The sequence below is a fragment of the Nerophis ophidion genome, linkage group LG27 (assembly GCF_033978795.1).
Source record: "Nerophis ophidion isolate RoL-2023_Sa linkage group LG27, RoL_Noph_v1.0, whole genome shotgun sequence".
Classification (NCBI taxonomy): domain Eukaryota; kingdom Metazoa; phylum Chordata; class Actinopteri; order Syngnathiformes; family Syngnathidae; genus Nerophis; species Nerophis ophidion.
Genome location: NC_084637.1, coordinates 19,359,658 through 19,384,657, shown reverse-complemented (window position 1 = coordinate 19,384,657; position 25,000 = coordinate 19,359,658). Strand labels below are relative to the sequence as shown.

The window sequence follows — 25,000 nt, the reverse complement described above, 5'->3', positions numbered from 1 at the left end:
AAACTGTGCTTTTATTCCATTTAATGAAAATATTCTCAGCTGGTTGTTGTTTTGGTTTTATATATTATATTATATTATATTATATTATATTATATTATTTATTGTGTATATTTAATAATTATTAGATAGTGTCAGGACTTTGACTTGGATTTGTTTTGCTTCTTCCACTCAGAGGATGATTTGCACGAGTGAGACGTGAGTGTAAGTACAGTGTTAATTTATTTAAACACTACAATACAAAAACAGGAAAACAAAGGACGCGCACAATGGCAAATATTAACTAGAATAAACTTCAAACAAAACAGCACAATGGCATGATTATATACAAATAAACAAAAATACTATCTATGGTACAAAACAAACCAAAAACTTGCACTGAGGCATAAATACAAACAAAAATATTATGTGGCGTGGTCAAAACAATAAGCAGCGTGGCAAGACATTGAAGGTTGGCAAGGCAAGGTAGGTGCGTGGTCATGAGGGTTCACTATAAAGGTAGGTAAAGTTCCCAGGCCGAGGAACAGAAAACAAAACGACTTAAATACTAGTCTTCTTTAAGAATCTTTAAGAAGGGGGACCGGAGGGTGTGTTCCAACTATCGTGGGATCACACTCCTCAGCCTTCCCGGTAAGGTTTATTTAGGTGTATTGGAGAGGAGGGTACGCCGGATAGTCGAACCTCGGATTCAGGAGGAACAGTGTGGTTTTCGTCCAGGTCGTGGAACTGTGGACCAGCTCTATACACTCGGCAGGGTTCTTGAGGGTGCATGGGAGTTTGCCCAACCAGTCTACATGTGCTTTGTGGACTTGGAGAAGGCATTCAACCATGTCCCTCGGGAAGTCCTGTGGGGAGTGCTCAGGGAGTATGGGGTACTGGACTGTCTTATTGTGGCGGTCCGCTCCCTGTGTGATCAGTGTCAGAGCTTGGTCCGCATTGCTGGCAGTAAGTCGGACACGTTTCCAGTGAGGGTTGGACTCCGCCAAGGCTGTCCTTTGTCACCGATTCTGTTCATAACTTTTATGGACAGAATTTATAGGCGCAGTCAAGGCGTTGAGGGGTTCCGGTTTGGTGGTCGCGGGATTAGGTCTCTGCTTTTTGCAGATGATGTGGTCCTGATGGCTTCATCTGGCGGGGATCTTCAGCTCTCACTGGATCGGTTCGCAGCCAAGTGTGAAGCGATCGGAATGAGAATCAGCACCTCCAAGTCCGAGTCCATGGTTCTCGCCCGGAAAAGGGTGGAGTGCCATCTCCGGGTTGGGGAGGAGACCCTACCTCAAGTGGAGGAGTTCAAGTACCTAAGAGTCTTGTTCACGAGTGGGGGAAGAGTGGATCGTGAGACAGACAGGCGGATCGGTGCGGCATCTTCAGTAATGCGGACGTTGTATCGATCCGTTGTGGTGAAGAAGGAACTGAGCCGGAAGGCAAAGCTCTCAATTTACCGGTCGATCTATGTTCCCATCCTCACCTATGGTCATGAACTTTGGGTCATGACCGAAAGGATAAGATCACGGGTACAAGCGGCCGAAATAAGTTTCCTCCGCCGGGTGGCGGGGCTCTCCCTTAGAGATAGGGTGAGAAGCTCTGCCATCCAGGGGGAACTCAAAGTAAAGCCGCTGCTCCTCCACATCGAGAGGAGCCAGATGAGGTGGCTCGGGCCTCTGTCAGGATGCCATCCAAACGCCACCTTAGGGAGGTGTTTAGGGCACAACCAACCGGTAGGAGGCCACGGGGAAGACCCAGGACACGTTGGGAAGACTATGTCTCCGGGCTGGCCTGGGAACGCCTCAGGATCCCCCGGGAAGAGCTAGACGAAGTGGCTGGGGAGAGGGAAGTCTGGGCTTCCCTTCTTAGGCTGCTGCCCCCGCGACCCGACCTCGGATAAGCGGAAGATGATGGATGGATGGATTAAATACTAGCTGTGGTAATTGAAAACAGGTGTGAGAGCTGAGGACCGGGGCGTGACTAGGAGACCAGGTGGAAACTAATGGGTTACTATGGAAACCAAAATAAAACTAGGAAGTGCAAAATGGGAAACAACAGTCCAAAAAACAAAACATAACATGATCAAACATAAGACCTGATTCACAGGCATGACATTAAGGACAGATTCTAGATGTCCAAAAAAGAAAAAAATGATCAAGAGTCATGGGAGGGCGGGAGGGGGACATGGCGGTGGGTCGCCAGACCACGTGTCCCCGTATCCACCGGGGCAGAGTCAGGTGGCGGCGACGCGTAGAGACCCGCTGTACTTGACGAGGTGGGCGACCCAGGAAGGGCCATATCCTTGGCCGACGAGAAGGTCGACGCCCTTGGCTTGGCGGACGACCACGTAATGGCCACATCCGTGGCAAACAAGGAGGTGGACGCGTTGTCATCATGGCAGGCGGCGAAGTTTGGCGTGGTGCTGCAACTGGTGGCGCTGGAGCTTGACGTAGTGCAGGCACTGAAGCTTGAAGCTTGGCGTGGAACCTGCACTGGTACCTGTAGTGGGGCAGGCACTGGTACCCGGCGTGGAGCTGGCACTGGAGCTTGGAGTGGTGCAGGCACTGGTACCTGTTGTGGAACAGGCACTGGTACCTGTTGTGGAACAGGCACTGGTACCCGGCATGGTGCAGGCACTGGGGTCCAGCGTGGTGCAGGCACTGGAGCTTGGCGTGGTGCAGGCATTTGTACCTGTTGTGGTGCAGGCACTGGTACCCGGCGTGGTGCAGGCACTGGAGCTTGGCGTGGTGCAGGCACTAGAGCTTGGCGTGGTGCAGGCACTAGAGCTTGGCGTGGTGCAGGCACTGGAACCTGTTGTGGTGCAGGCACTGGAACCTGTTGTGGAGCAGGCACTGGTACCTGGTGTGGTGCAGGCACTGGTACCCGGGGTGGTGCAGGCACTGGTACCTCTTGTGGTGCAGGCACTGGTACCCGGGGTGGTGCAGGCACTGGTACCTCTTGTGGTGCAGGCACTGGGACCCGACGTGGTGCAGGCACTGGTACCTCTTGTGGTGCAGGCGCTGGGATCTGATGTGGTGCAGGCACTGAGGAAAGACGTGGTGCAGATACTGGTGCTAGCCGTGGACCTTGACTTGGACTTGGACTTGGTGCTAGCATCAGACCTGGACTTGGTTTTGGACTTGGTGCTAGCAACAGACCTGGACTTGGTTTTGGACATGGTGCTAGCATCAGACCTGGACTTGGACTTGGTGCTATCCGTTGACTTGGTGCTAGCATCAGACTTGGATTTGGACTTGGACTTAGTGCTATCCGTGGACTTGGACTTGGTGCTGGCATCAGACTTGGACTTGGTGCTGGACTTGGACTTGGTGCTGGACTTGGTGCTAGCCTTGGACTTGGTGCTAGCCGTGGACTTGGTGCTAGCTGTGGACTTGGTGCTAGCTGTGGACTTGGTGGCGATGGCCTAGCTGGAGGCTGAGGCTTAGCAGGCCAAAGAACTGGTGGTGGCGGCTGTGGCTTGGCAGGCTGAAGAACTGGTGGAGGCGGGCGTGTTGGCGGCTGTGACTTGGCAGATTGAAGAACTAGTGGTGGCGGCTGTGCTAAAGGCTGTAGCTTGGCATCGCACTGGGCATCACTCCCCCCCCCCCCCCCCCCCCCCGCCCCCCCACCCTCAAGGAGCGGATCCCAGACGCGCTCACCGCGATCTGGAACAGTCTTTTGGGGTGGGCGGAGAGGGGTGAGGAGGAGGGCAGAATCCTCCCCTTTAAATTGTCCAAATTGTATTTTTTCTTTGGTCTTAGTTTGATTGGGTGAAGGAAAAAAAAATGTCTTGTGACGGTGGCGGGACTTGAGTCCTGGGGGGCGTGGCAGGAAATTTGGTTAGGTAGAACAGTTTTTTTTATGTTAATAATGTTTAATGTTGTTAAAAATAAAAAAGTAAAAATTAAAGTTTAAATGAGTTTTTTTGAAAATTGAAACATGTTATCCTAGAATTAATAGTACTATAATTCTGTATGGAATCCATCCTTAGTTAAAACTAATATATTTTTCCCTTGTCTCCACAAGTGATGATGAACAACTTGGTCCCCATTCAGAATGATAACATGTGTGCATGTGTGCGCGTGTGCGTGTGCGTGATGACTCACTTAAAGAAAAGAAGTGACATCTTTTATAGAGCAGAAGATTATTGAGACTGAAAGTTGTCTTAGATTCCGCAAAGCTCACTTTAATGCAAACATGAACTTTCTTCTCACTTCTTAAAGGGGAAGTGCACTTTTTTGGAATCATAAGAGACATGACGACGGACAGAATTTTCAAAATACATTCTAAATATTAAAGGTAAAAAAAAAAATCTTACTGGGAGCTCCACTATTCTGCACATAAAACACAATAAGTAAACATCCAAAATGTGTCACTTATGTTTAAAATTATCAAAATGTGCAAATATTGCATGTTATTATGAATGTTGTTTATTGACATATATACTTACATCATGTATATATTACATGGTATTATAAATGTTAATACATGACATATATACTTACATCATGTATGATACATGTTATTATGAATGTTACTACATTACATATATATACTTACATCATGTAAATATGACATATTATTATAAATGTATCAATATAGCATGGGTATGTGGGTCTACTGCAAAAACACTGGTCAAAGATCCTCTATATAGCATGGGTATATGGGTCTTCTGCAAAAACACTGGTCAAAGATCCTCTATATAGCATGGGTATATGGGTCTATTGCAAAAACACTGGTCAAAGATCTTCTATATAGCATGGGTATATGGGTCTACTGCAAAAATACTAGTCAAAGATCATCTATACAGCATGGATATATGGATCTACTGCAAAAACACTAGTCAAAGATCATCTATATAGCATGAATATATGGTCTACTGCAAAAACACTAGTCAAAGATCCTCTATATAGCATGAATATATGGGTCTCCTGCAAAATCAATAGTCAAAGATCCTCTATACAGCATGGGTACAATGGTCTACAGCAGGAATCCCCAAACTACAGCCCAACAGCATCCGAGATCCGGCCCGCGGGAAGTCCCAAGTTAAAAACAAACAAAAAAAACAAAATGTTTTTGTTTAATTATTACTTATTATTTTTCCTTTCTAATCAATTTTCTACTGCTTGTTACTCTCGGTGTCTCCTCGCCGCTTAGGCAAATGATATAGTCTAAAAATGCATTTTCCCATCGATAACTGGTCAAAGATCCTTTATAAGACAGGAATACTCTGCTGCAGCAAAAACTTTTAGTCCCTCCCAAGATTTGGGCAGAGAGTGGTGTGTAACCATGGCGACAGGCTTGCAGGGTGGTGTGTAACCATGGCAACAGGTAAGCAGAGTTGTGTGTTATCATAGCGACAGGCTTTCAGGGTAGTGTGTGATCATGGCGACAGGCCTGCTGAGTGGTGCATAACCTTGGCGACAGGTTTGCAAGGTGGTGTGTAACCATGGCGACAGGTTTGCATGGTGGTGTGTAACTATGGCGACAAGTTTGCAGGGTGGTGAGTCACCATGGCGACAGGTTTGCAGTTTGGTGTGTAAACATGGCGACAGGTTTACAGGGTAGTGTGTAACCATGGCGACAGGCTAGCCGAGTGGTGTGTAATCATGGTGACAGGCTTGCATGGTGGTGTGCAACCAAATGAATTGCATTGCAGGAAGTAGACCATTCACAATGGCCGCAGTTTGACCCGGGAACGGACGATCGGGTGGAGGAGGAGGAAGTCTTACCGTAATAGCGGCTTGACCTCCAGGCCCTGACGGCACAGTGCAGCACGCCGTCCAACCACAGCAGGAGCCAGCTGATGCAGAAGCCCAGCAGCAGGCCCAGCATGAGGTCCATCTCCTGCTTGGTCACGCTGTCGCTCACAAAGTAGTTCTCTGACGAGTCCACCAGGGAATGGTCGCCGTCGTACGGGATCACGTAGTGCACGTGATGTCTGCGACAGTGACAGAACCTACATTAGTGCCAGCTACAACCCCACTCTAGTCATCCATCATCTGGACAACAGTGCAGAGTTCAAAGTCAGCTGGGATAGGCTCCAGCTCTCCTACAACCCTCAACATTGTACATGGAAGAACACTCAATATGACCATTAGTAGTAATAACATTAATAACAATAATAATCCATCCATCCATTTTCTACCGCTTATTCCCTTTCGGGGTCATGGGGGGCGCTGGCGCCTATCTCAGCTACAATCGGGCGGAAGGCAGGGTACACCCTGGACAAGTCGCCACCTCATCGCAGGGCCAACACAGATAGACAGACAACATTCACACTCACATTCACACACTAGGGCCAATTTAGTGTTGCCAATCAACCTATCCCCAGGTGCATGTCTTTGGAAGTGGGAGGAAGCCGGAGTACCCGGAGGGAACCCACGCATTCACGGGGAGAACATGCAAACTCCACACAGAAATATCCCGAGCCTGGATTTGAACCCAGGACTGCAGGAACTTCGTATTGTGAGGCAGACGCACTAACCCCTCTACCACCGTGAAGCCCTAACAATAATAATAACATCCATAATAATACAATGAATACAAATGCACAGGCTTAGAGTTCAAAGTCAGCTGGGATAGGCTCATGCTCCCCTTCCACCCTAATTGTTGTACATGGTAGAACATCCAATATGACTAGTACTATTAACAGCAATTATAATAGATCAAATGTACAGGCTCAGGGTCCAAACTCAGCTGGGATAGGCTCCAGCTTCCCTATAGCCCTCAAAATTGTACATGGTTGAATATTAAACATGACTTTTTGTACTGATGACATTAATAATAATAATAATAATGATAATAATATAATACAATAAATAAAAATATACAGGCTCGGGGTTCAAAGTCGGCTGGGATAGGCTCCAGCTCTCCTACATCCCTCAACATTGTACATGGAAGAACACTAAATATCCATCCATCCATCCATCATCTTCCGCTTATCCGAGGTCGGGTCGCGGGGGCAGCAGCCTAAGCAGGGAAGCCCAGACTTCCCTATCTCCAGCCACTTCGTCTAGCTCTTCCCGGGGGATCCCGAGGCGTTCCCAGGCCAGCCGGGAGACATAGTCTTTCCAACGTGTCCTGGGTCTTCCCCGTGGCCTCCTACCAGCTGGACGTGCCCTAAACACATCCCTAGGGAGGCGTTCGGGTGGCATCCTGACCAGATGCCCGAACCACCTCATCTGGCTCCTCTCGATGTGGAGGAGCAGCGGCTTTACGTTGAGCTCCTCCCGGATGGCAGAGCTTCTCACCCTATCTCTAAGGGAGAGCCCCGCCACCCGGCGGAGGAAACTCATTTCGGCCGCTTGTACCCGTGATCTTATCCTTTCGGTCATGACCCAAAGCTCATGACCATAGGTGAGGATGGGAACGTAGATCGACCGGTAAATTGAGAGCTTTGCCTTCCGGCTCAGCTCCTTCTTCACCACAACGGATCGATACAACGTCCGCATTACTGAAGACGCCGCACCGATCCGCCTGTCGATCTCACGATCCACTCTTCCCCCACTCGTGAACAAGACTCCTAGGTACTTGAACTCCTCCACTTGGGGCAGGGTCTCCTCCCCAACCCGGAGATGGCACTCCACCCTTTTCCGGGCGAGAACCATGGACTCGGACTTGGAGGTGCTGATTCTCATTCCGGTCGCTTCACACTCGGCTGCGAACCGATCCAGTGAGAGCTGAAGATCCCGGCCAGATGAAGCCATCAGGACTACATCATCTGCAAAAAGCAGAGACCTAATCCCGTGGCCACCAAACCGGAACCCCTCAACGCCTTGACTGCGCCTAGAAATTCTGTCCATAAAAGTTATGAAGAGAATCGGTGACAAAGGACAGCCTTGGCGGAGTCCAACCTTCACTGGAAACGTGTCCGACTTACTGCCAGCAATGCGGACCAAGCTCTGACACTGATCATACAGGGAGCGGACTGCCACAATAAGACATTCCGATACCCCATACTCTCTGAGCACTCCCCACAGGACTTCCCGAGGGACACGGTCGAATGCCTTCTCCAAGTCCACAAAGCACATGTAGACTGGTTGGGCAAACTCCCATGCACCCTCAAGAACCCTGCCGAGAGTATAGAGCTGGTCCACAGTTCCACGACCAGGACGAAAACCACACTGTTCCTCCTGAATCCGAGGTTCGACTATCCGGCGAAGCCTCCTCTCCAGTACACCTGAATAAACCTTACCGGGAAGGCTGAGGAGTGTGATCCCACGATAGTTGGAACACACCCTCCGGTCCCCCTTCTTAAAGAGAGGGACCACCACCCCGGTCTGCCAATCCAGAGGTACCGCCCCCGATGTCCACGCGATGCTGCAGAGTCTTGTCAACCAAGACAGCCCCACAGCATCCAGAGCCTTAAGGAACTCCGGGCGGATCTCATCCACCCCCGGGGCCTTGCCGCCGAGGAGCTTTTTAACTACCTCAGCGACCTCAGCCCCAGAAATAGGAGAGTCCACTACAGATTCCCCAGGCACCGCTTCCTCAAAGAAAGACGTGTTGGTGGGATTGAGGAGGTCTTCGAAGTATTCCCTCCACCGATCCACAACATCCGCAGTCGAAGTCAGCAGAACACCATCCGCACCATACACGGTGTTGATAGTGCACTGCTTCCCCTTCCTGAGGCGCCGTATGGTGGTCCAGAATCGCTTCGAAGCCGTCCGGAAGTCGTTTTCCATGGCTTCCCCGAACTCTTCCCATGTCCGAGTTTTTGCCTCCGCGACCGCTAAAGCTGCACACCGCTTGGCCCGTCGGTACCCGTCCACTGCCTCCGGAGTCCTATGAGCCAAAAGAACTCGATAGGACTCCTTCTTCAGCTTGACGGCATCCCTCACTGCTGGTGTCCACCAACGGGTTCTGGGATTACCGCCACGACAGGCACCAACAACCTTGCGGCCACAGCTCCAATCAGCCGCCTCGACAATAGAGGTTCGGAACATGGTCCACTCGGACTCAATGTCCCGCACCTCCCTCGTGACATGTTCAAAGTTCTCCCGGAGGTGTGAATTGAAACTCTCTCTGACAGGAGACTCTGCCAGACGTTCCCAGCAGACCCTCACAATGCGTTTGGGCCTGCCAGGTCTGTCCGGCATCCTCCCCCACCATCGCAGCCAACTCACCACCAGGTGGTGATCGGTAGAAAGCTCCGCCCCTCTCTTCACCCGAGTGTCCAAAACATAAGGCCGCAAATCCGATGACACAACTACAAAGTCGATCATGGAACTGCGGCCTAGGGTGTCCTGGTGCCAAGTGCACATATGGACACCCTTATGTTTGAACATGGTGTTTGTTATCGACAAATTGTGACGAGCACAAAAGTCCAATAACAAAACACCACTCGGGTTTAGATCCGGGCGACCATTCTTCCCAATCACGCCTCTCCATGTTTCACTGTCGTTGCCAACATGAGCGTTGAAGTCTCCCAGTAGGACAAGGGAATCACCCGGAGGAGCACTTTCCAGTACTCCCTCGAGTGTACCCAAAAAGGGTGGGTATTCTGAACTGCTGTTTGGTGCGTAAGCACAAACAACAGTCAGGACCCGTCCCCCCACCCGAAGGCGAAGGGAAGCTACCCTCTCGTCCACTGGGTTGAACTCAAACGTACAGGCTTTGAGCCGGGGGGCAACCAGAATTGCCACCCCAGCCCGTCGCCTCTCACTGCCGGCAACGCCAGAGTGGAAGAGAGTCCAGTCCCTCTCGAGAGAACTGGTTCCAGAGCCCTTGCTGTGCGTCGAGGTGAGTCCGACTATATCCAGCCGGAACTTCTCTACCTCGCGCACTAGCTCAGGCTCCTTCCCCCCCAGTGAGGTGACGTTCCACGTCCCAAGAGCTAGCTTCTGTAGCCGAGGATCGGACCGCCAAGTGCCCTGCCTTCGGCTGCCGCCCAGCTCACAATGCACCCGACCTCTATGGCCCCTCCTATGAGTGGTGAGCCCATTGGAGGGATGACCCACGTTGCCTCTTCGGGCTGTGCCCGGCCGGGCCCCATGGGAACAGGCCCGACCACCAGGCGCTCGCCATCGTGCCCCAACTCCGGGCCTGGCTCCAGAGCGGGGCCCCGGTGACCCACGTCCGGGCGAGGGAAATCTGGGTTCATTTCGTTGTAATTCCATAGAAGTCTTTGAGCTGCTCTTTGTCTGATCACTGAACACTAAATATGACTATTACTAATAACAATAATAATAATACTTATTGTTATTATTAAAATCATAATTATATTAATAATACAATAAATAAAAATGTACAGGCTTTGAGACCAAAGTCAGCTGGGATAGGCTCCAGCTCCCCTACAACCCTCAACGTTGCACATGGAAGAAAACTATATATGACTAGCGCTAATAACATTAACAATAATAATAATAATAAAATAAATAAAAATGTACAAGCTTAGGGTCCAAAATAATCTGGGATAGGTTCCAGCTCCCCTATAATCCTCAACATTGTATATGGTAGAACATCAAATATGACTACTATTACTAATAACATTTTAAATAAAAAGAATTATAATAATAATAATAATAATAATACAAACCCTGATTCCATATAAGTTGGAAATTATGTTAGATGTAAAAATGAACTGAATACAATGATTTGCAAATCCTTCAGTTGAATGCGCTACAAAGACAAGATATTTGATGTTCAAACTCATAAACCTTTTTTTTTTTGCAAATCATAATTCACTTAGAATTTCATGGCTGCAACAGCGTGCCAAAGTAGTTGGGAAAGGGCATGTTCACCACTGTGTTACATCACATTTTCTTTTAACAACACTCAATAAACGTTTGGGAACTGAGGAAAGTATTTGTTGAAGCTTTGAAAGTTGAATTTTTTACCATTCTTGCTTGATGTACAGCTTAAGTTGTGCAACAGTCCGGGGTCTTGTTGTCGTATTTTACGCTTCATAATGCGCCACACATTTTCGATGGGAGACATGTCTGGACTGCAGGCGGGCCAGGAAAGTACCTGCACTCTTTTACTACGAAGCCACGCTGTTGTAACACGTGGCTTGGCATTGTTTTGCTGAAATAAGCAGGGGCATCCATGATAACGTTGCTTGGATGACAACATACGTTGCTCCAAAACCTGTATGGACCATTCAGGATTAATGGTGCCTTCACAGATGTGTAAATTACCCATGCCTTGGGCACTAATACACCCCCATACCATCACAGATGCTGGCTTTTGAACTTTGCGCCTATAACAATCCGGATGGTTATTTTCCTCTCTGTTCCGGAGGTCACCACGTCCACAGTTTCCAAATATAATTTGAAATGTGGACTTGTCAGACCACAGAACACTTTTCCACTTTGCATCAGTCCATCTTAGATGAGCTCGAGCCCAGCGAAGCCGGCGGCGTTCCTCGGTGTTGTTGATAAATGGCTTTCACTTTGCATAGCAAAGTTTTAACTTGCACTCACTGATGTAGCGACCAACTGTAGTTACTGACAGTGGTTTTATGAAGTGTTCCTGAGCCCATGTGGGGATATCCTATACACTCTGATGTTGGTTTTTGATGCAGTACCGCCTGAGGGATCAAAGGTCCGTAATATCATTGCTTACGTGCAGTGATTTCTCCAGATTCTCTGAACTTTTTGATGATTTTACGGACCGTAGATGGTAAAATCCCTAAATTCCTTGCAATAGCTCGTTGAGAAATGTTTTTCTAAAACTGTTCGACAATTTGCCTACAAATTGGTGACCCTCGCCCGATCTTTGTTTGTGATTTACTTAGCATTTCATGGAAGCTGCTTTTATACCCAATCACGGCACCCACCTGTTCCCAATTATCCTGCACACCTGTGGGATGTTCCAAATAAGTGTTTAATGAGCATTCCTCAACTTTATCAGTATTTATTGCCACCTTTCCCAACTTCTTTGTCACGTGTTGCTGGCGTCAAATTCTGAAGTTAATGATTATTTGCAAAAAAAAAAAAGTTTATCAATTTTAACATCAAATATGTTGTCTTTGTAGCATATTCAACTGAATATGGGTTGAAAATGATTTGCAAATCAAATCATTGTATTCCGTTTATTTTTACATCCAACACAATTTCTCAACTCATATGGAAACGGGGTTTGTAATAATAATACAATAAATAAAAACGTACAGGCTCAGGGTCCAAAATCAGGTGGGATAGGCTCCAGCTTCCCTACAATCCTCAATGTTGTACATGGGAGAACACTGAATATGACTAGTACTACTACTACTACTATTATACTACTAATAATAATGATAATAATAATACAATGTATAAAAATGTCCAAAGTCAGCTGGGATAGGCTCCAGCTCCCCTACAACCCTGAACATTGTACATGGTAGAACATTAAATGTGACTAATAATAATAATTATAATTATCATTATTATTATTATTATTATTATACCAATAATATGAATAATAGAAAGGTACTGGCTCAGATCCCAAAGTCAGGTGAGATAGGTTCCAGCCTCCGTATAACACTGAACATTGTACGTGGTAGAACATTAGATATGACAACTAGTAGTATTAACAACAATAATTTACAAAAGAAAATAAAAAGTACAGGCTCAGCTTGCAAAGTCAACTGTGATAGGCTCCAGCTTGGTAGAACATTAAACATATCAACTTGTACTAATAACAATAATACAAATAATGCAAACAAAAAAAGTACGGACACGGGTCTCAAAGTTAGCTGGGGTACGCTCCAGCTTCCCTACAACCCTAAACATTGTACATCAGGGGTCTCAGACACACGGCCCACGGGCCAATTGCGGCTGCGAGACGTTATTTTGCGGCCCACACCTTAAAATGAAAGTTTAATGTTAGTACGGCCCGCAAGTTTTGTGTGAATGGCGCTTGACAGCATTGTGTTATTTGGGTCCAAAATGGCTCTTTCAACGTTCTGGGTTGCCTTCCCCTGCGTTAGTGGAAAAGCGGCAAATGGTGAAAGCGACAGAGACCTTGCCATGGAGACGAGGGTTTTCTTACTTACGTGCCTGGCTGCAGTCACACCGCGACACCTGTCTGTCAGTAATAACAGTCCCCGATAACCTGGACCAATTCAAACCGTTATTTGTATTTTTTTATTGTTTAAATTGCGTTACCTCGCAAGATGAACACTACATATATTTCTATATGACGCCGGATAACACTACGGGAGCCCTCACTTTGGCGCTCGCTATCCCGGTACTTTTTATTATCCGCCGACCGCCGTGTTGCTGTAGGGAGGAAAAGCGGAGCGACACACATTGCGGGAATAACATTAATCTCCGTGTGTCGACTAAATACGAATATATTCCACAACCCCAAACATGTCTTTTTCAAAGCCTGCAGTGAAGAGAAGGGTTAGTGATGAGCAAAGACAATTCTAGGAAAAGTGGAAGATGCAATATTTATTTGTTGAGCACAGCGGCACCACGACGTGTCTTATTTGCACGGAGAAAGTTACGGTGCACAAGGGATACAATTTGAAACGTCATACAACTAGACATGTTGAGGAGTATGCAACATTTTTTTTAAAGAAATCTTTTCTTGCGGCCCAGCCTCACCCAGACTCTGCGTCCAGTGGCCCCCAGGTAAATTGAGTTTGAGACCCCTGTTGTACATGGTAGAACATTAAATATGACTACTAATAATATTAACAATAAAAATCACACAAATAATAAAAAGGTACATACCCAAAGTCAGCTGGGATAAGCTACAGCTTCCCTATGACCCTAAACAGTGTACATAGTACAGCTTTTCTCAAAGTGTGGGGCGTGCCCCACTGGTGGGGAATAGACACATGACAGGTGGGGCGCGAGAAACGGGAGGAAATTTCACTCAAAAAATTTGTTTTATTATATTCTTAGATTTTTTTTTTTTTACTATGCTTTCATTTTCTATACACACTGTAAATCACTTTGTGATTCTGTCTGTGAAATCTGTTATGTAAATAAATGTGAATTACTTATTTTTCCTCTAGGCTTTAAATTTCTAGGTAGGAACTAAAGTTTGACAGATATAGCAACAGTAACTAATGGGGACGGGGCTAAGCGGAACAATCTTTCACACGGATGGGTAGCAGGCTAATGTGTGGACCACAATTACACAAAATGGATACATTTGTGACTCACACCTCAAAGTCGTCAAATCGGAGCCAGCGCCTGCAGAGAAACAAAAATCTGACGGGCTTAATCAACCAAAAAGCCAACCGAAAAGAAAATTTGAAGGGTATCTTGCTCTTGGATTCACGGCAATGGTGGTGGGGGCAGAGGAGAGACCCCTGTGTGTTCTGTGTCTAAAACCGCTTGCAGCAGACAGCATGAGACCCAACAAATTAAAGAGACACCTCGAGACCACACACCCCAATTACGTCAATAAGCCACTTGATTTCTTTCAAAGAAAACTGGCAGAATAGTTATTCTACTTATTATTGAACTTGATGCAAGTTATACCACAGCTGCACAGTTTTTTTTTTATTTATTATTGAACTTGATGTCGTTTTATGTTATTGAGTTTGAATGTATACAACTTGAATGTTACTTGATGTTCAATAAATATGAAAATGTTAAACTTGGCATTAGCGTTCTGTTGGGGCGATGGGGGCAGGTGGGGCTTGAAAACTCCCCCTTGTCCAAAGTGGGGGATGACAAAAAAAGTTTGAGAACCACTGACATAGTAGAACGATAAATATGACTACTACTAATAACAATACAGATAATAAAAATCATACAAATAACAAATATGTACAGGCTCAGGATCCAATGTCAGCTGGGATAGGCTCCAGCTTGCCTTTGCACCTGACCATTATACGTGCGAGAACATTAACTATGACTGCTACTACTACAACTGCGATGAGGTGGCGACTTGTCCAGGGTGTACTCCGCCTTCCGCCCGATTGTACCTGAGATAGGCACCAGCGCCCCCCTCCTTCCCCCCAGACCCCAAAGGGAATAAGCGGTAGAAAATGGATGGATGGATACTAATACTACAAATAATAATAATAGCAATTACAATAATAAATTAAAGCTGCAAGCAGCGTTGGTCGGGTCCGCCGTTGGCCGCCGCCGCCGTGTCCCGAGTCCCGATCTTAGTCAGACCTACATAGAAGTTTTTGTTTCATCACTCTACGACATTCCTAACAGAAGTTACAAGCAGTTTTGTCTGGAAAAAGGTGACGGCTTTTTACAAAACTTTTATTTTGAAGGGGTAATTGGCAACTTCCTGTTGATTTTAACTGAAAGATGCCAATTATCAAAATGTAGGTCTAAGTCAGACCTACACAGAGGTTTTTGTTTCATGTCTCTACGACATTCCTAACGGAAGTTACAAGCAGTCTGTTTTTTGTATCTTCCTAGGGGGCGCTAGCGCGCAATTTTCATTTTTGGGGTTTGGTTACCTAATATGTTGGTCTGCCGCTCCATACCGATGTGTGTGTCAAATTAGGTGAGTTTTGAAGCATGTTAAGGGGGTCAAATTAGGGTATTGTCTGTGTTGTATTCATAGGGGGCGCTAGAGCACAATTTTGAGTTTTGGGGTTTGGTTTTTTCATTAGCTCGCAATTGTTGCCAGTCCTGATGTGTGTGCCAAGTTTGGTGAGTTTTGAAGCATTTTAAGGGGGTCAAATTACAGCTCAAAGAGGTAAAAATGATATTTTTTTGGAAAATTTGCGCAGGGGATCTTTGAAGGCGCGTAAAATCAAAACCTGAAAACTTATCACAACTTTGATCTATACTTTTAATCAGAAGGGTCCAAACTCTCTCCTGAGCGAGTTTGAAGCCGAAACGACAAACGCGCTCAGAGGAGATAACTTTTGAAGAAAGGTGACGGGTTTTCACAAAACTTTTATTTTGAAGGGGTAATTGCCAACTTCCTGTTGATTTTTTCTGCTAGCTGTCGATTATTAAAATGTAGGTCTAAGTGAGACCTACATAGAAGTTTTTGTTTCATGTCTTTCCGGCATTCCTACCCGAAGTTACAAGCAGTTTTGTCTGTGTTTTCTTCCTGGAAGCAGTTTTTTCTGTGTTTTATTGAAAAATTGCGCTAAAGCGCAATTTTGAGTTGTTTTTTTTTTTTTTTCATTAGATTGCAATTTCTGCCAGTCCTGATGTGTCTTCCAAGTTTGGTGAGTTTTGAAGCATGTTAAGGGGGTCAAATTACAGCTCAAAGGGGCAAAAATAGCATTTTTTAGCGAAAATTTTGCTTTGAATGGGTTTTTGCCAAATTTCTGTTGATTTTAGGTATAGGCATTTCTAATGGGGAATCTAGGTCTAAGTCAGACCTACATAGAGGTTTTTGTTCCATGTCTTTACGACATTCCTAACGGAAGTTACAAGCAGTCTGTTTTTTTTTTTTCGTAGGGGGCGCTAGCGCGCATTTTTCATTTTTGGGGTTTGGTTGCTTAATATGTGTTTTTGCCAAGCCTTACCGATGTGTGTGCCAAATTTGGTGAGTTTTGGAGCATGGTCAGTGGGTCAAATTAGGGTTCAAAGTTGCGGAAGAATAATAATAATAATTAAAGCTGCAAGCAGCGTTGGTCGGGTCCGCCGTTGGCCGCCGCCGCCGCCGCCGTGTCCCGAGTCCCGATCTTAGTCAGACCAACATAGAGGTCTTTGTTTCATGTCTCTACGACATTCCTAACAGAAGTTACAAGCAGTTTTGTCTGGAAAAAGGTGACGGCTTTTTACAAAACTTTTATTTTGAAGGGGTAATTGCCAACTTCCTGTTGATTTTAACTGAAAGATGCCACCTATCAAAATGTAGGTCTACAGACCTACACAGAAGTTTTTGTTTCATGTCTCTACGACATTCCTAACGGAAGTTACAAGCAGTCTGTTTTTTGTCTCTTCCTAGGGGGCGCTAGCGCGCAATATTCATTTTTGGAGTTTGGTTGCTTAATAAGTTGGTCTGCCGCTCCATACCGATGTGTGTGTCAAATTTGGTGAGTTTTGAAGCATGTTAAGGGGGTCAAATTAGGGTGGGAAGGTGCGAGCGCGCCTTGGGTTGCTGTCCCCGAGCCCCAGGGCTTAAGACGCCTTCGTCCCACTATTTAATGCATTGTGAAAGTAATGCAGTTGTTGTATTGAAGTGAAAATATCAAGCTCCCTGTTGATTTTTGCCAAAGTATGTTAATTATTCAAATGTAGGTCTAAGTCAGACCTACATAGTGGTTTTTGTTTCATGTCTCTACGACATTCCTACCGGAAGTTACAAGCAGTTTTGTCTTTGTTTTCTTCCTAGGAGCAGTTTGTCTGTGTTGTATTCCTAGGGGGCGCTAGAGCACAATTTTGAGTTTTGGAGTTTGGTTTTTTCATCAGCTCGCAATTGTTGCCAGTCCTGATGTGTGTGCCAAGTTTGGTGAGTTTTGAAGCATTTTAAGGGGGTCAAATTACAGCTCAAATAGGCAAAAATGACATTTTTTAGGAAACTTTGCGCAGGGCGTCTTTGAAGGCGCGAAAAATCAAAACCTTAAAACTTATCACAACTTTGATCTATACTTTTAATCAGAAGGGTCCAAACTCTCTCCTGAGCGAGTTTGAAGCCGAAACGACAAACGCGCTCAGAGGAGATAACTTTTGAAGAAAGGTGACGGGTTTTCACAAAACTTTTATTTTGAAGGGGTAATTGCCAACTTCCTGTTGATTATTTCTGCTAGCTGTCAATTACTAAAATGTAGGTCTTAATGAGACCTACATAGAAGTTTTTGTTTCATGTCTTTCCGGCATTCCTACCCGAAGTTACAAGCAGTTTTGTCTGTGGTTTCTTCATGGAAGCAGTTTTTTCTGTGTTTTATTGAAAAATTGCGCTAGAGCACAATTTTGAGATTTTTTTTTTTTTTTTTCATTAGATCACAATTTCTGCCAGTCCTGATGTGTGTTCCAAGTTTGGTGAGTTTTGAAGCATTTTAAGGGGGTCAAATTGCAGCTCAAAGAGGCAAAAATAGCGTTTTTTGGCGAAAATTTTGCTTTGAAAGGGTTTTGCAAAATTTCTGTTGGTTTTAGGTATAGGAGTTTCTGATGGGGAATTTAGGTCTAGGTCAGTTCTACATAGAGGATTTTGTTTCATGTCTCTACGACATTCCTACCGGAAGTTACAAGCAGTCTGTTTTTTTTTTTTCGTAGGGGGCGCTAGCGCGCATTTTTCATTTTTGGGGTTTGGTTGCTTAATACGTGTTTTTGGCAAGCCTTACCGATGTGTGTGCCAAATTTGGTGAGTTTTGGAGCATGGTCAGTGGGTCAAATTAGGGTTCAAAGTTGCGGAAAAATAATAATAATTAAAGCTGCAAGCAGCGTTGGTCGGGTCCGCCGTTGGCCGCCGCCGCCGCCGCCGTGTCCCGAGTCCCGATCTTAGTCAGACCTACATAGAGGTCTTTGTTTCATGTCTCTACGACATTCCTAACGGAAGTTACAAGCAGTCTGTTATTTGTCTCTTCCTAGGGGGCGCTAGCGCGCAATTTTCATTTTTGGGGTTTGGTTGCTTGATAAGTTGGTCTGCCGCTCCATACCGATGTGTGTGTCAATTTTGGTGAGTTTTGAAGCATGTTAAGGGGGTCAAATTAGGGTGCGAAGGTGCGAGCGCGCCTTGGGCTGCTGCCCCCGAGTCCCACGGCAGAAGACGCCTTGGTGACAGTATTTAATGCATTGTGAAAGTAATGCAGTTGTTGTATTGAAGTGAAAATATCAAGCTTCCTGTTTTGGATGGCAATTTTCACCAGTCCTGATGTGTGTGTAAAATTTGGTGAGTTTTGAAGCATGTTAAGGGGGTCAAATTACAGATTTGTGTTTCTGGATGTTGTTGATAAATGGCTTTCGCTTGGCATTGTATAGCTTTAACTTGCACTTTGAAGCATTTTAAGGGGGTCAAATTTCAGTTCAAAGAGGCAAAAAAGGCATATTTTGCGAAAATTTTGTTTTGAAGGGGTTTTTGCCAACTTCCTGTTGAATTTAGGTACAGAAGTGTTTATTGGAAAAGGAGGTCTAAGTCAGACCTACACAGAGGTTTTTGTTTCATGTCTCTACGACATTCCTAACGGAAGTTACAAGCAGTCTGTCATTTGTCTCTTCCTAGGGGGCGCTAGCGCGCAATTTTCATTTTTGGGGTTTGGTTGCTTGATAAGTTGGTCTGCCGCTCCATACCGATGTGTGTGTCAATTTTGGTGAGTTTTGAAGCATGTTAAGGGGGTCAAATTAGGGTGCGAAGGTGCGAGCGCGCCTTGGGTTGCTGCCCCCGAGCCCCACTCTGGAAGACGCCTTTCTGCCACTATTTAATGCATTGTGAAAGTAATGCAGTTGTTGTATTGAAGTGAAAATATCAAGCTTCCTGTTGATTTTTGCCAAAGTATGTTAATTATTCAAATGTAGGTCTAAGTCAGACCTACATAGTGGTTTTTGTTTCATGTCTCTGTGACATTCCTACCAGAAGTTACAAGCAGTTTTGTCTTTGTTTTCTTCCTAGGAGCAGTTTGTCTGTGTTGTATTCCTAGGGGGCGCTAGAGCACAATTTTGAGTTTTGGGGTTTGGTTTTTTTATTAGCTCGCAATTGTTGCCAGTCCTGATGTGTGTGCCAAGTTTGGTGAGTTTTGAAGCATTTTAAGGGGGTCAAATTACAGCTGAAAGAGGCAAAAATGACATTTTTTAGGAAAATGTGTGCAGGGGTTCTTTGAAGGCGCGTAAAATCAAAACCTGAGAACTTATCAAAACTTTGATCTATACTTTTAATTAGAAGGGTCCAAACTCTCTCCTGTGCGAGTTTGAAGCCGAAACGACAAACGCACTGGGAGAAGTGTCGATTTGAAAAAGGTGACGGGTTTTTACAAAACTTTTATTTTGAAGGGGTAATTGCCAACTTCCTGTTGATTATTTCTGCTAGCTGTCAATTACTAAAATGTAGGTCTAAGTGAGACCTACATAGAAGTTTTTGTTTCATGTCTTTCCGGCATTCCTACCCGAAGTTACAAGCAGTTTTGTCTGCGTTTTCTTCCTGGAAGCAGTTTTTTCTGTGTTTTATTGAAAAATTGCGCTAGAGCGCAATTTTGAGTTTTTTTTTTTTTTTTTTTCATCAGATTGCAATTTCTGCCAGTCCTGATGTGTCTGCCAAGTTTGGTGAGTTTTGAAGTATTTTAAGGGGGTCAAATTGCAGCTCAAAGAGGCAAAAATTGCATTTTTTGTGAAAATTTGGCTTTGAATGGGTTTTTGAAAATTTTTTGTTGATTTTGGCCCCAGAAGATACAATTATGGAATTTAGGTCTAAGTCATCCCTACACAGAGGTTTTTGTTTCATGTCTCTACGACATTCCTAACGGAAGTTACAAGCAGTCTGTTTTTTGTTTCCTTTTAGGGGGCGCTAGAGCGCAATTTTCATTTTTGGGGTTTGGTTGCTTAATATGTTGTGGTGTCACGGTAGACCGACGTGTGTGTCAAGTTTGGTGAGTTTTGAAGCATGTTAAGGGGGTGATGTTGGGGCGCGACGGTGCGGAATAAAGAAAGAAAGAATAATAATAATTAAAGCTGCAAGCAGCGTTGGTCGGGTCCGCCGCCGCCGCCGCCGCCGTGTCCCGAGTCCCGATATTAGTCAAACCAACATAGAGGTTTTTATTCCATGTCTATACGACATTTCTAACAGAAGTTACATGCAGTTTTGTCTGGGTTTTTTCCTAGGGGGCGCTAAGCGCAATTTCGATTTTTGGGGTTTGGTTTTTTGTTAGTTGGCAGTTATTGCCAGTCCTGATGTGTGTGCAAAATTTGGTGAGTTTTGAAGCATGTTAAGGGGGTGAAATTACAGATCGGCGATTCTGGATGTTGTTGATAAATGGCTTTCGGTCTGCATAACAGAGCTTTAACTAGCACTTTGAAGCATTTTAAGTAGGTCAAATTACAGCTCAAAGAGGCAAAAACGACATTTTTTAGGAAAATTTGCGCAGGGGTTCTTTGAAGGCGCGTAAAATCAAAACCTGAGAACTTATCAAAACTTTGATCTATACTTTTAATCAGAAGGGTTCAAACTCTCTCCTGTGCGAGTTTGAAGCCGAAACGACAAACGCACTGGGAGGAGTGTCGATTTGAAAAAGGTGACGGGTTTTCACAAAACTTTTATTTTGAAGGGGCAATTTTTAACTTCCTGTTGATTTTTGCCGAAGGATGTCAATTATCGAAATGTAGGTCTAAGTCAGACCTACGTAGAAGTTTTTGTTTTTTGTCTTTCCGGCATTCCTACCGGAAGTTACAAGCAGTTTTGTCTGTGTTTTCTTCCTGGAAGCAGTTTTTTCTGTGTTTTATTAAAAAATTGCGCTAGAGCGCAATTTTGAGTTTTTTTTTTTTTTTTTTTCATTAGATTGCAATTTCTGCCAGTCCTGATGTGTGTGCCAAGTTTGGTGAGTTTTGAAGCATTTTAAGGGGGTCAAATTGCAGCTCAAAGAGGCAAAAATAGCATTTTTTGCTAAAATTTTGCTTTGAATGAGTTTTTGCAAAATTTCTGTTGATTTTGGGTATAGACATTTTTTATTGGAAATGTAGATCTCAGTCAGACCTACACAGAGGTTTTTGTTTCATGTCTCTACGACATTCCTAACGGAAGTTACGAGCAATCTGTTTTTTGATTTTCGTAGGGGGCGCTAGAGCGCATTTTTCATTTTTTGGGTTTGGTTTTTTTATTAGATGGCAATTTTCGCCAGTTCTGATGAGTGTGTGAAATTTGGTGAGTTTTGGAGCATGGTCAGTGGGTCAAATTAAGGTTCAAAGAGGTGGCGGAATAATAATAATAATAATTAAAGCTGCAAGCAGCGTTGGTCGGGTCCGCCGTTGGCCGCCGCCGCCGTGTGCCGAGTCCCGATCTTAGTCAGACCTCCATAGAAGTTATTGTTTCATCACTCTACGACATTCCTAACAGAATTTACAAGCAGTTTTATCAGTTTATTTTCCTAGGGGGCGCTAGAGCACAATTTTCATTTTTGGGGTTTGTTTTTTTATTGGATGGCAATTTTCACCAGTCCTGATGTGTGTGTAAAATTTGGTGAGTTTTGAAGCATGTTAAGGGGGTCAAATTACAGATCTGCGTTTCTGGATGTTGTTGATAAATGGCTTTCACTTGGCATAGTATAGCTTTAACTTGCACTTTGAAGCATTTTAAGGGGGTCAAATATCAGTTCAAAGAGGCAAAAAAGGCATTTTTTGCCAAAAATTTGTTTTGAAGGGGTTTTTGTCAACTTCCTGTTGATTTTAGGTATAGAAGTGTTTAACGGAAATGTAGGTCTAAGTCAGACCTACATAGAGGTTTTTGTTTCATGGCCCTACGACATTCCTAACGGAAGTTACAAGCAGTCTGTTTTTTGTCTCTTCCTAGGTGGCGCTAGCGCGCAATTTTAATTTTTGGTATTTGGTTGCTTAATAAGTTGGTCTGCCGCTCCATACCGATGTGTGTATCAATTTTGGTGAGTTTTGAAGCATGTTAAGGGGGTCAAATTAGGGTGCGAAAGTGCGAGCGCGCCTTGGGTTGCTGCCCCCGAGCCCCACGGCAGGAGAAGCCTTGGTGACACTATTTAATGCATTGTGAAAGTAATGCAGTTGTTGTATTGAAGTGAAAATATCAAGCTTCCTGTTAATTTTTGCCAAAGTATGTTAATTATTCGAATGTAGGTCTAAGTCAGACCTACATAGTGGTTTTTGTTTCATGTCTCTCTGACATTCCTACCGGAAGTTACAAGCAGTTTTGTCTGTGTTTCTTCCTAGGAGCAGTTTGTCTGTGTTGTATTCCTAGGGGGCGCTAGAGCACAATTTTGAGTTTTGGGGTTTGGTTTTTTTATTAGCTCGCAATTTCTGCCAGTCCTGATGTGTGTGCCAAGTTTGGTGAGTTTGGAAGCATTTTAAGGGGGTCAAATTACAGCTCAAAGAGGCAAAAATTACATTTTTTACAAAAATTTGCGCAGGGGTTCTTTGAAGGCGCGTAAAATCAAAACCTGAAAAGTTATCAAAACTTTGATCTATACTTTTAATCAAAAGGGTTCAAACTCTCTCCTGTGCGAGTTTGAAGCCGAAACGACAAACGCACTGGGAGGAGTTTTTATTTGAAAAAGGTGACGGGTTTTTACAAACCTTTTATTTTGAAGGGGTAATTTTTAACTTCCTGTTGATTTTTCTGCAGGATTTCAAATATCAAATTGTAGGTCTAAGTGAGACCTACATAGAGGTTTTTGTTTCATGTCTGTGCGACATTCCTACTGGAAGTTACAAGCAGTTTTGTCCATTTTCTCTTCCTAGGAGCAGTTTTTTCTGTGTTTTATTCAAAAATTGCCCTAGAGCACATTTTTTAATTTTCGGGTTTGGTTTTTTCATTAGATCAAAAATTCTGCCAGTCCTGATGTGTGTGCCAAGTTTGGTGAGTTTTGAAGCATGTTAAGGGGGTCAAATTGCAGCTCAAAGAGGCAAAAATAGCATTTTTTGCGAAAATTTTGCTTTGAATGAGTTTTTGCTAAATTTCTGTTGATTTTAGGTATAGGCATTTCTAATTGGAAATGTAGATCTAAGTCAGACCTACGTAGAGGTTTTTGTTTCATGTCTCTACGACATTCCTAACGGAAGTTACAAGCAGTCCGTTTTTTTTCTCTTCCTAGGGGGCGCTAGCGCGCAATTTTCATTTTTGGGGTTTGGTTGCTTAATAGGTTGGGAAGGTCCACCGCACCGATGTGTGTGTCAAATTTGGTGAGTTTTGGAGCATGTTGAGGGGGTGAAATTGGGGTGCGACGGTGCGGTATAATAAAGAATAATAATAATTAAAGCTGCAAGCAGCGTTGGTCGGGTCCGCCGCCGCCGCCGCCGTGTCCCGAGTCCCGATCTTAGTCAGACCTACATAGAAGTTTTTGTTTCATCACTCTACGACATTCCTAACAGAAGTTACAAGCAGTTTTGTCTGGAAAAAGGTGACGGCTTTTACAAAACTTTTATTTTGAAGGGGTAATTGGCAACTTCCTGTTGATTTTAACTGAAAGATGCCAATTATCAAAATGTAGGTCTAAGTCAGACCTACACAGAGGTTTTTGTTTCATGTCTCTACGACATTCCTAACGGAAGTTACAAGCAGTCTGTTTTTTGTATCTTCCTAGGGGGCGCTAGCGCGCAATTTTCATTTTTGGGGTTTGGTTACCTAATATGTTGGTCTGCCGCTCCATACCGATGTGTGTGTCAAATTTGGTGAGTTTTGAAGCATGTTAAGGGGGTCAAATTAGGGTATTGTCTGTGTTGTATTCATAGGGGGCGCTAGAGCACAATTTTGAGTTTTGGGGTTTGGTTTTTTCATTAGCTCGCAATTGTTGCCAGTCCTGATGTGTGTGCCAAGTTTGGTGAGTTTTGAAGCATTTTAAGGGGGTCAAATTACAGCTCAAAGAGGAAAAAAGTAAATTTTTTAGGAAAATTTGCGCAGGGGTTCTTTGAAGGCGCGTAAAATCAAAACCTGAAAACTTATCACAACTTTGATCTATACTTTTAATCAGAAGGGTCCAAACTCTCTCCTGAGCGAGTTCGAAGCCGAAACGACAAACGCGCTCAGAGGAGATAACTTTTGAAGAAAGGTGACGGGTATTCACAAAACTTTTATTTTGAAGGGGTAATTGCCAACTTCCTGTTGATTTTTTCTGCTAGCTGTCAATTATTAAAATGTAGGTCTAAGTGAGACCTACATAGAAGTTTTTGTTTCATGTCTTTCCGGCATTCCTACCCGAAGTTACAAGCAGTTTTGTCTGTGTTTTCTTCCTGGAAGCAGTTTTTTCTGTGTTTTATTGAAAAATTGCGCTAAAGCGCAATTTTGAGTTTTTTTTTTTTTTTTTTTCATTAGATTGCAATTTCTGCCAGTCCTGATGTGTCTTCCAAGTTTGGTGAGTTTTGAAGCATGTTAAGGGGGTCAAATTACAGCTCAAAGGGGCAAAAATAGCATTTTTTAGCGAAAATTTTGCTTTGAATGAGTTTTTGCCAAATTTCTGTTGATTTTAGGTATAGGCATTTCTAATGGGGAATCTAGGTCTAACTCAGACCTACATAGAGGTTTTTGTTCCATGTCTTTACGA

The 25,000-nt window shown here is 44.4% G+C and overlaps 1 protein-coding gene across 1 annotated transcript in view; it reads right to left on the bottom strand.

Annotated features, from left to right (window-relative positions):
* Positions 1-25,000, bottom strand: part of tmem240a (transmembrane protein 240a) — a 54,553-nt gene that overhangs the window by 18,345 nt on the left and 11,208 nt on the right. Inside the window, exon 3 of the mRNA XM_061889134.1 lies at positions 5,715-5,923. Within this exon, the coding sequence (XP_061745118.1) occupies positions 5,715-5,923 (209 nt within the window). The remainder of the gene's footprint in view (positions 1-5,714; positions 5,924-25,000) is intronic.